Genomic DNA, 11,160 nt, shown 5'->3' on the forward strand with positions numbered 1-11,160 from the left:
AGCACCATCACCCTGCGTGAGGGACACCCGCTGCAGGACCCTGGGGCGTCAGAGGGGCTGTCCCCTCCATCACCCTGCTGTCATGCTTAGCTGTGGTCCCTCGCCAGAACCAGAAACCAGTGCAAACGTCCTGACCTAGGGCTTGTCAGTTTTGTCTTTCCACTAACACAAATGCTGTTGTAACTCCTCTGGGTATCAGAGCAACCCAAGTTTTATGTCAAAATGTGTCGAGGACCGTTTTCTGCCTGCCTTGCTGGCAGTTCAGATACCACTCAGGGGCCATCGTTAATCCACACAAGCTTTGGTGTTTGGCAAGCGGTGGGGATTTGTCAGCAGGTTGTTTTTCAGGGCTCAGGAATGGGAGTTGTGTCCTTCCGCGGACGTGGGAGGGGAGGCGGTAGGATGGGATGTGCAGGTGTGTCATTACTCCTCTTCCACCTTGGGTTGCGAATTTTGCCTGAGTCTGTTGTCTCCCCTGGGGTACTACACATTTTTTAAATAAATATTTTTAGGAAAAAATCATAAACCTTTTGTATGTTCACACATTCGTTTGTGTCAGGTAGTCCCACCCATGAAAGCTGTTTTCAGTGGACGTGGCATTTTGGAAATGTGTAGTTTGGACCATGAAAATGGCGCAGCCTTTCATGCTAATTTTTGGTGATAAACCCTTTTGTTCTGTTAAGTTTATTTTATCTGGAATAATTTTCTGAAGTCCCTTCCAGTTCATTTTCCTGTGTCTGACATCCAAGGCTGGAGAAAATAATTTGATTTTGCAGTATCGGTTGAGTAATCACAAGGTCATTGCCGTACTTCTGTTTAATTCTAAATATTTTTGAAATTAAGAATTCCCAGTGAAACAGACCAGGACACTGGTGGAATAGAAGCTTCTTAAATGTTGAGGTCAGGATTCAGAGCAGCCATAAATAAACTAAAGGGGCGCTTACTATGGCTGTACTCACAGACTGCCAGGTAGAAGTGATGTCTGGAGAGGTACTTCATCAGACACAGTGAGCCAGAACCTTTCCCTTTTCCTCTACATCGTGAATATTGACAGCAGAAGTATTTTTCACCATTTTTATGGAAGGAGAAATTAATTTTTTAATAACATAAGCAAAATGATATCTGTTGAACTTAAATCATATTCAGTGTTTGCTGTAAATGATTTTGGAAGGGAAATCTTTTTGCACGATTCTGCTGATTGCTTTGTGAAATCCCCCCGAGCCCTGCCAGGCTAAGGGAAGCTGAAACAAACATTCACAAGAGCTTTGTGAACACAGTGAAACTGTAAATGACCCGTTGTGGTTTTTTTGTGTTGCAGGGTGCCAAGGCTTTAGCTTTTTCCTTGATGGTCGATACCTCTATCCTCATGTTAGACTTGAGTGACAACTGGCTGCAGGGAGAAGGGGTGGCTGCAATTGCAGAGATGCTGAAAGAAAACTGCTACGTTTCAGGTTTGTATTGTTCTGTCTGCCATTCTCTGGTAGACACGTCGCTGTAGAGGAGGAAATTGTGCTGGCTTCTTTGTGGATTTAACCAGTCCTGCTGTCATAGTGACTCTGTGTGTGTGAAAAGGGTACCAGAATTGGGGTGCTGTTTGAACAGTGAGTGTTTAAAACTGTGCTGCTTCGTCACCTTTCTCCACTTGTTTTCATAGCATTTACTTTTGTGAAGTTAGGATGCCACTAACTGGAGTCAGCCCAGTGCTGTTATTTCTGTGAAGCTGCTGGAAAGCCAGGAGAAAGAGTGAGTTTCTGCTTTGACTGTGGATCAGAAATATCCACCTGAAACTTAGACTATTCAGAGGATGTAGTTAATAATGGTTAAAGCTTTGTAAGTTGAATTTGCACAATTGGCATCTAAGAAAACGGAGCTTCTAAGTAGGGACAGGTGGAAGAGAAGCCCATTTAGAGTGAATCTGCAAGCCTCTGTTCTAGCAGCAGCACACATCTGCTCTTCCCAGGGACGTTTCACAAGTCTAATACCTCTGTAATATTAGACTAATATTAGATACAGGGAACAGAAGCAGAGCACCGCTTCCTGAATTTAAGTCTCAGTCAGACAGTGTTGTGTCTAGAGATCATGGTTTTAGTCCCTGCTTTTCCAGGGTCGATATTTCTGCCTTTCATAATTTAAGTAGCAACTCCCAGTTATACGTGGACAAGTTATCTAGGTTTTGGGTTATACGTGGCAGGGTCCTGCGCTGGTTCTGCAGAGCTTAGGTGGGATACAGCTGGTTGTGCCAGCCCATATCCAGAAGCACTAACAAGCCCCTGTCATGTGTCTGTTTCACGTTTTCCAGCACTTGCATTAACCCCCTGTTTCAGTGTCTGAATCTCCAGGCCCCTGTTATGATACAGGCAGAACTTTTCTATAAGTCACGCTAGTTGCTGCACTGAAGGATATATTTTATTCACAAAGAACAAGGTCAGTTTAGACAGCTGAGAACATAACTCTCATATAACTAAAGCAACCCTGATCTGCTTTGTCAGGAAGTCATCATGGATGAAGGGGGCAGGTTCTGTGCTGTGAAACGCCCGTTAGCATGGGATTTTCTTATTTTTTTTTCTAGTGGTTGGATTCAGTATTAGAGGTTTAGGGTTCTGTTACTTCTGTGCTAGGAAAATTCATTCTGTGTGTAGGTGGGCAGAGAAGTTCATGCTTTCATATTTGGGTCTCAGTGTCTGTCTTCACATCCATTCATGTTGTTACATTTAGCCTGCTGTCTCTCCCAGCCTACACTCTTTTTTTCAAGCCATGATGAGGAACCAAGAAACCCGCTATAACTTTGCTGAGTGTAGGTTGTTCCTACAACCTAGGAGTGGGAAGCACAGAGGTACAAGGAGCACTTTTGTCTCATGTCCCATATTCATGTGGCAAAACTTCAATGAGCCTATCTATCTTAGGGACAGGCTGTGAATTAAAAAATGAAGTTCTATTGTTCCTACTAAAATACTGTGTTAGACCAGGTTCAGCATTCTTATTTTCCAAGTCTGGCACTGTTTCCGCCATTGCAGTGTAGAGATCAGGTGCCTCCCTGGCATCTGGTATGATATTATTTGATGATCTGATCATGTTTTTTCTTTCCCCAGCTGTTGATTTATCTGACAACAAATTAGGCATTGAAGGAGCTAAGGCCTTTTCTGCTATGCTTCTAGAAAATACTACAGTTGTGTCCCTCCAGCTCTCAGGAAATGAATTTGATGATCATGCAGCGAAGTATTTAGCAGATGCCATCACAGCAAACAGCAAAGTGGAAATTCTGGATCTGAGTTACAACATGTTTGGTGACAAAGCAGGTAAAGTGCTATCTGTGCAGCTTGCACAGAGAGGGGTGCTGTGGCAGTTAGCAATGCAGCTTAATGAGTTGCTTGCCTGTCTCAGATCTTTGGGGAGCAGGGTTTGTTAATATTTCAGTTTTCTGAAAAGTATTTTTGGCTCTTTGTAGGCAAAATCAGTGTCAAGCTATCATCATCATTCGTTTGTCTTCATTCTCTGCCTTTTCTTATAGCATTGCAAGCTTTACCTCTTCTGTTTCTTTCCCCGTTGTTTCTAGTTCCCAAGTTCTGATGGTCTTCCTTTCATTGAACTATCATTTGCTTTTTTTTCTCGATCATTATTTCAGCTTTCACAGGTGTGTAAAATGCTTAATAGGAGCAGAAAAAAACCAGCAGAATGGAGTTTGCCAACAGTCCTTTTGTCTAGCTCCCTGTCACTGAGAGGTGATTGCAGGTGCCAAGGGGAGGGTGTGAGAATGGAACAAGCAGGTGGTTGTGCTTCCCTGATACTCTTGACAGCTTGTGGTTTGGGGACTTCTTTTGCTAGTGACTTTGACTATTTCTTTTCTTGTTGGTCTTGACCTTGTTAATGCATATTGCTTTTTTTCTTTGGCTCCTGATTTTTAAGCACGCTGTTATTTAATCCTTACATCCTTGCATTCACAGCGCTCCTGTGATGCTGTGTGATGTGATGAAACCCAGTTACTGCTCTCTGGGCCTTAGTCTGTACTGGTTTCACCAGGCTCACTTGTGCTGAGCTGAACTCCCCCATCCATTCTTTCTTCTGTCCACTTCTGCAGAACACTCCTCAGGATGTCATTGCTGATCCCTGACTTTTCAACCTTTATGCTCATCTCCTTTTTGCACCTTACTGGCACATGCTTCATCTTCTCCATCTATGGCTGTCCTTGGGCAACCCCAGCCATATGTTCTGCTACTATCTCCAGGATGAAGATTCACAAATCTTCTCCCTGCTCCTGGTCTCACCCTACAACTGTGAGGGGCTCCAAATCCCTCTACGTCCAACACTGTGATGGGTACACACTCAAAAAGGGAGATACTGAATTTTTTCTCTCCCATGCCACATCCCATGCCCATGTCAGATCCACATTCTCCCCAGGTTGTGTCCTTCATGAAAAATTCACCATGTTCTCTCCATCCACTGTTTTACAACCCTTGATCATCAAACATCTCACCTGCTATAGCCTCCTCCTTGAAGATCCTCCATGTCTTCAGTGGGCTTCTCTGGCTCATAAGAGAGAAAACAACCATAATCCTCATTTCTTCTGGCCACCAGGAACACACCAGCCATTCACTTGGTTCCTTCCCAGTTCTGTTCTGCTTTTTTCCTCACTTTTACTTTTTAAGGCTGCAACGTTTTCACCACCCCTACCCTGCTGACCTCCTGCTGCCTTTACAGTCAAACAGCTCTCCCCAGTCTTCTGGTCTTCAAGCATGGCAGTGGCTTCCTTTTCTTCTGTGCTGGTTGACAACCTCATTTCTTTCCCTGCCCCATTGGAAACTCGCAGAACACTTGCTGATGAAACCTATTTAGATTTTATAATGGCACAGGAGCTCTGGGAGGGGTTAAAGAGAGAGCAGAGCTGGTTTCTCTGCCAGCAGAACAGACCAGCAGGCTTCAGTTGGCTGGAGGCCAGATCTGGGGAAGGGTGAGAGATTGTGGGAACCTACCTGGTTGCTTGGTGTCAGCTTTCAGACTCACATCAGGCTGGAGAATGAGCCTGTGCAGTCAGATCTCCACAGGTGAGCAGCAGACCCTGGCTTTATGATATGGTGATTGGATTTTCTCTCCCTCTTTGCTACATTTTGCAACCTGTGGTCAGAGAACACATATGCTTTATTGTCTGGCAGCTTTTGCTTTGTGTTTATGTCAAATGAGGTATAAAAGAAAATAATATGTTGTAGGTTTTAATTGCCTGCCTAGACATAATACAGACAGTTGCAGAGAAATACCTAAACTAACCCGAGCTTTCTTTCAACTCTTAAACTTAATCCTTTTAACTCTTAAACTGTTTGGCTTCGTGTATTTTTTCTTAGGTGAAATTCTTGGAACAACAATAGCAGAAAACACTGGATTAAAGGAACTTAAAATCAGCTGGAACCATTTCCATAGCCAAGGGGCAGCTGCCTTGGCCAAAGGCTTGGGGGTAGGAAATGTTTTCACTCCTGTTTATAAATTCTGAGAATTCACATGAAGCTTTATCTGTTTAAATGAGTGTGAATGCCATGGTGTGCTGATTGCCTTGTGCCCTTGCCTGTCCAACAGCCATCTATGATCTGGAATCATATAGACCTTGGAACTAAGAGTAAAATCATCCATTGTCTATTGACATATTGCATATGTTTTCATTTCTCTATTTCTTTCCTTTTTTAGAGTCAAAATTACTATAATGAATGTTTTGAGTTGTTTCATTTAACTTCTGATTCATAAATCAATACAGAAATTGTTTCGTAGTCTATATACAGTTTTTACTCTACTAAAAGTAAGTAACCTCATTAAAATAAGAAACAGTTCTTCCAGCCTCTTAGGCTGAAAGGGGCAACTAAAGTAATTTAATTTTGCCTCTTGTATAATGCAAGTCACATGTACTGTCCAGGAACTAGTGGAGCAAGGCCCCAACTGCTTTTTGGACAGTAAAGGGATGGTAGTGCACAGGCAGGATATTTCTCCAAGGTTGAATCAAGTGACAGGGAGATTTTCAGTTGTGCATTTATGTCACACCACGGGCAAACATATTCCTCAAAGTGCTGGATGTTTCCTTCAATGGCTTTGGCAACAATGGAGCAGCTGCATTGGGGGAGGCTCCTAAAGCCAACAATGTGCTGGAAGAGCTCAACATTAGGTGAGTCAGACTTTGGTTCTGCTGCACATTTTCTGCCGTGGTGGGCAAAGCCCGCAGCAGCCATTTGGATCTCCTACCTGCAGAGTGTGGTAGGTGCGTAAGGCAAAGGGAGCGTTCCAAAATACTAGCGCCGCTGGTCTCATCCCAGATCCCAATTCCTCTCCTTAAACTTGGGGTGACTTCTGAGGGGCTATGGAATGCGTTACGGAATGCAGCAGAAGAGGATCTGGGCATTGTACACGGCCTGTTAGGGGATGTTTAGGGGAGGAGTCAAGGGAGAGGGAAGGAAACTAGGTGGTCTGGGGAGGAACAAGCATGGGAAAAGAGAGGGATGAGGTGTGAATAAATGTTGAGTGTTTCTGTCTATGTTGATCTATGTGGCTGGCTGTGTGCATATCTTGCATACATTTGTGTCTGTGCCTATTGGAAATACATGGTTAGCCTCACTACTGGGGGCATGGAGCTGTGTCAGCCTCGCCTCTATCAGCCTGTGGGATTTGGTAACTCCTCACCGCTTCCAACTTTCCAAATACAATTGTTTAGTTGGAAGGAGCTGCCCTAAATTCCCTCTGGGTCTAACATGTTTTCAGTGCTGGGTAGAGCAGGAGGTTGCATATCCTTTGCCTGAGCAATGTGGATATGGAAAACCTGCAGCTCAGCATGTGAAGCATGCCTTTTATCTGTTTTTAGCAACAACCGTATTTCAGTGGAAGGAGCCCTGTGCATTGCAGCTGGCCTGAAAGAAAAAAAGGCTCTGAAAAGGCTTAATGTGAGTAAAATTCCTAGGAAGATATTGGAGCCTCTTATGCATATTTAAATATCACTGATGCATGCACGTCCTGGATTGGAACCCCTTAGAACAAATCCACAGCAAAATCAGGGAGCTGCTTGCCCCAGCCTGTCTCCTCCTATGCTTCTGTGGTTGCAGTATGCTCTCATTAAGACAGAGGGCTTTTGTATCCAGCACTTTCCTTGGTGAACAGAGATTTCTGTGGGCCTGCCCCTGCCGCTGTGTGAACTGCAGCCTGTCTTGCTGTGTCTTGCAGTATGGATAGTATCCTATTTCTGCAGCAGTAATGTCCAGCTTGGCATGGCGAGTGGCACTGGGATGGCCATTTGAGAGCCTTTGGCCCACTGTTACTGGTACTTGAAGTAAACCCCACTGGTATCTCACCTACTGGGGACCACTGGTACTGTCAAGGATCATACAAAAAAACCCGTGTTGCATATCCTCGTACTGTTTCTTTTCTGACTGCAGATAACCAGAAATCCCATGCAGAGTGAAGGCTGCTGTCGGGTCCTCAAAGCTCTACAAGCAAATTCTGGCACTGGCATAGAGATCCTGGACTTGCCAGTAAGTGTTACACCAGAAAGAAGAGGGAAGGGAAGGTAGAGGTTGAATGTGTGGTGTATGAATAACAAAGGGCTGCCAGAGGGATTCTGGCTCTGGCGTTGTTGTTGCCCAGTGAGGACTGTATATGGAGGGAATGGCCCCCACTTGAAAACATGGACATGTCTGTACGTGCCCAGGCCCCACTTTGTGTGTTTGCAGCCACACCAAGGTGGATGAACGCACTGAACTGGGCATTGCTCAGGCTTTCGGCAGCAGCAGGGTATGGAAGAAGCAGGGCTCAGCCCTCAGTGCAAAGGTGCTGAGCACTGGGAGGAATCTGGCTGCCTGTGAATTCAGAAATTCCTTGGGAATCTTGAGCTCTCTGCTCTGACAATGCAAATAATTTTGAAAGGATTTCTGTCCCTTTTCTAATGAAGCTAAATGGCACTTCTATGGCACAAGAACTTCTGCTTGAACATCTATCCCATTTGTGAGCAGTGCCAGATCTGAGAAGGCAGCCCTCTGTCACCGGATAGGTCTCAGCACAAGGCATCTCATACACTTTACCAAAGAGCATCACTTCTGGAACAGAGGTGCTGTCTTAGGCCAGTAGCCACTTAATGCCCTTAGGATCAATTAGTTAGCAACTGCTTTTAATTTCCAAAAAGAGAAATCACTTACTCAGTTGTTTATTGAGGAGGAATTTGTCTTGCCTAACTCATGTACAATGGCGGTGACTACGTCTGAGATGATTACGCAAGATCTGTTCTTAGGTGGAAGTTTAATCAATGGTATTTAAGGCAAAATTAACACACCAAAGTGTAGAGATCTGCTTTAGGATGAGGAGACTTGCACCTCAACTCTGCTGACTGTATTGACTGTATCACCGTGGACTACATAGGGAGAGTGTGATGGTGAGCTCAGAGGAAAGAGTTGCCCTGCAGTCACCAGCATTTAATCAGGTGGATCTTGTCCTTTATGACCCTCTGCTATGAACAATCCAGACATCCGCCCTACCAGCTGATGATCCCTGAAATGCTGAGCCTTCCTCTGTCCTTCAGTGCCTGTCCCTTGTACCTCCTCCTCTCCAGCTCTTTTGACCTGTCTTCCTGTAGACCATTCTTCTGAGCTTACTATCCATCCTGGCATTGTCCTGACTTTCTCTCCAGGTCTTTTTTTATTTGTTTGTTTGTTTTCTACCTTTACCCACTTTAGCTCTGTCTTTTGGCAGTGCAGTGAGGAGCTTGCATGAAAACCCGTATCTTCCTTTGATTTCTGTGCTGCTTCATCATCACTTTAGCTCTTCTGCTTCTTGCCCTGGGAGCAGGATGCTGCTGTTGAATCTCATACCTACCCATAATGTGGTGTGTTGGCTAACAGTCCTGGATCTCACAACCTTGTGTCAGAATCTTGTGTTTGGGTTGAGAGAGCACAGAATATGTTGCAATATCTGTTTACTGAGGGAGGGTAAATCATACCACATGCTTGCTTATCTGTAGTGATTTTCCCCTCTAGGACATCCCTGTGAACAAAGAGCTTGCAGAGCTGTGTGATGCTGTGAAAATACTTTTCCCAAATCTTCTTCTCAGATGTGGTGGAAACATGAAGTTGCAGAGGAAAAGTCAGTCAAAGGCTGAGCTTCCGACTCAGCCCGAATTGGTGGGTAATTCCCAGAATGCAGTGGCTTAACATGAGTCTCTTTGGGGCTGCTTCTTCAGCACCTCTGCGTAACACCCCAGTACCACTCACCAAGCCCGTGACACAAGGATGTGCCAGGGCAGTGCTAAGGCAGTATCTGTGCAAATATTGGCTACTTCATCATTGCTGACACTTGGAAGTTTTTCTGTCTTTTTGCTTTAAGATTTCTGCTACGACCAGCTCTGAGTCTCCTCCAGTACATGCAAGAGCATCCCCAAGGATGAGAGTCCAGGGGCTCCTTTTTAATCATCATCTTTGTGTGTAGGGACATTTGTCTGGTGGAACATCATGTGCCGTAGCTGCTGCTGGTGCTTGGATCCATAGCCCACTGCAGTGTGCGCTGTGGATCCATAGCCCGAGAGTGCGTTTATTATGTTGGAAGCAAAGTCCTATCCAGAGATGTATTGTGAACAAATGCTTTCTGCCTTGTTCTCCTGTTATACAGCCAGGATTGCCTTTGCTGAACTGGCTGTCAGATGCACTCGTGACTCATTTTCAGCTGCTTCCTACCACAGTTCCTTAGCCTCATGTGGAGCCCATGCTCTCTAGGGTAGAGCTCCCGACCTGGGTCATGACTGGCATTCTTATTTCCTGGATGCATGCTCTTGCTTTTGTCAGTGTTATATAGGATGGATGCTACAAGCTGCCTGGAAATAGGATAGGCACTCAGTGGTAGTTCAGCAATGACAACAGCACATGGAGTGTAACTCTTTTACTCTCCCTGGGATGTTTTCTGTGATCCCAGTGGATCCTCCCTACACTCTCTGGGACACCTGGGCACTCTGGTTCAGGGAGGGGGGGAATTGTGAGCCCCTTGAGGAGCAGAGGGCAGGGGGCAGGAATCATGGCTATGCTCTGAGCAGCCTGGCTTAACTCTCCCTCTCCTGGTCTCTGTGAAGAAGTGGTTTCTTGCAGCAGTTCCTTGCAGTTCGGGAGAGGGGTTGAGGATGGTCACACAAACAGCTCTGGATGTCTGGGTTGGGCTGGAGGCGCAGGCAGCTCTGCCCTGCAGTCAGAGTGCAGCAAACCCCAGCAGTGTTGTGGTGCTGCCTTAACCTAGTTGTGGCTATACACAAATAATTGCCTTTCATTCCCTGAAGGTTGGCAGACCTCGTTGATAAAGTGCTTGCAACAATCTTGGCTTTATCCATGGCTCCAGCTAGGCAAGCCTGGTCTGTCCCCGGGCATGACAGTATGCGCTGGTTTTGATTTCCTCTTTCACTGACACACCAACTGACGAGGTCTGGGGACATCCAGGCAGTGCTATCCTGTAAGGCAGTGGTGACACCTCTCTGAGAAGGCAGCTTGTGAAGGCAGGGACCAAAATTCAAGACGGCTTTTGACAGTCTCCTTCCAGAGTAGCTGGCTGGTGCCCTGTGTTTTGCCTTATGCTTTTTAGCCTAGAACAGAAGCATTATAATCCCCTTGCTCACTTTTCATTTACCTAATAAATGTGCCTACCAGTGAAATTGCAGTTAGTATTAGTTCTTAGCAGGAGATGAAGTTTAGCCTCTTTATTTGAAAATAACTCTATGCAGTTATGATTTACCTAATGGAGTCTGTCCTATAAATGTGCAAATTATTTCACAGTTATGTATCTAATAAATAATGTCTGTGCCTTGGACTCACACCTATCTGTTCACACCATTTCGAGAGGTCTCTTGCATGTTGTAAGGTCTGTAAATATGGGTTGTTTTTAGAAATTTCAGAACCATCCTGACACCCCCTCGATCTCTAGATGAAAAATTCATGTATCAAACACAGAAGCTGTTAAGGGGCTTGATTTAAATCAGTATGAGTACTTATATTTCAAAATATTTAGTCACCGTTTATTGTTTCTGTTACATCCTTTGCCCCTAGCCCTTCCTGTGATCTCCAAAGAAGAGATGCAAGTTAAAATCTTATTAAAAATAAGGTGGGTAAAGAATTCTTACACACCAAGTCCGTTCTTATTCACCAGCTGCCTTGACGCAAAATATAAATCTAAATA

General features: G+C 44.9%; 1 protein-coding gene across 1 annotated transcript; it reads left to right on the top strand.

The window, feature by feature from the left end:
• Positions 1-1,318: 1,318 nt before the first annotated feature.
• Positions 1,319-8,629, top strand: LOC104083224 (leucine-rich repeat-containing protein-like; the record flags this gene model as incomplete). The annotated part of the gene is made up of 7 exons (XM_009586637.1): positions 1,319-1,451; positions 3,090-3,296; positions 5,334-5,443; positions 6,000-6,139; positions 6,830-6,908; positions 7,398-7,493; positions 8,588-8,629. Coding segments are annotated over 7 exons (807 nt in total), but the record flags the coding sequence as incomplete, so codon positions are not given.
• Positions 8,630-11,160: the final 2,531 nt, after the last annotated feature.

The sequence above is a fragment of the Fulmarus glacialis genome, unplaced genomic scaffold, assembly GCF_000690835.1.
Source record: "Fulmarus glacialis isolate BGI_N327 unplaced genomic scaffold, ASM69083v1 scaffold26641, whole genome shotgun sequence".
In the NCBI taxonomy this organism is placed as follows: Eukaryota; Metazoa; Chordata; class Aves; order Procellariiformes; family Procellariidae; genus Fulmarus; species Fulmarus glacialis.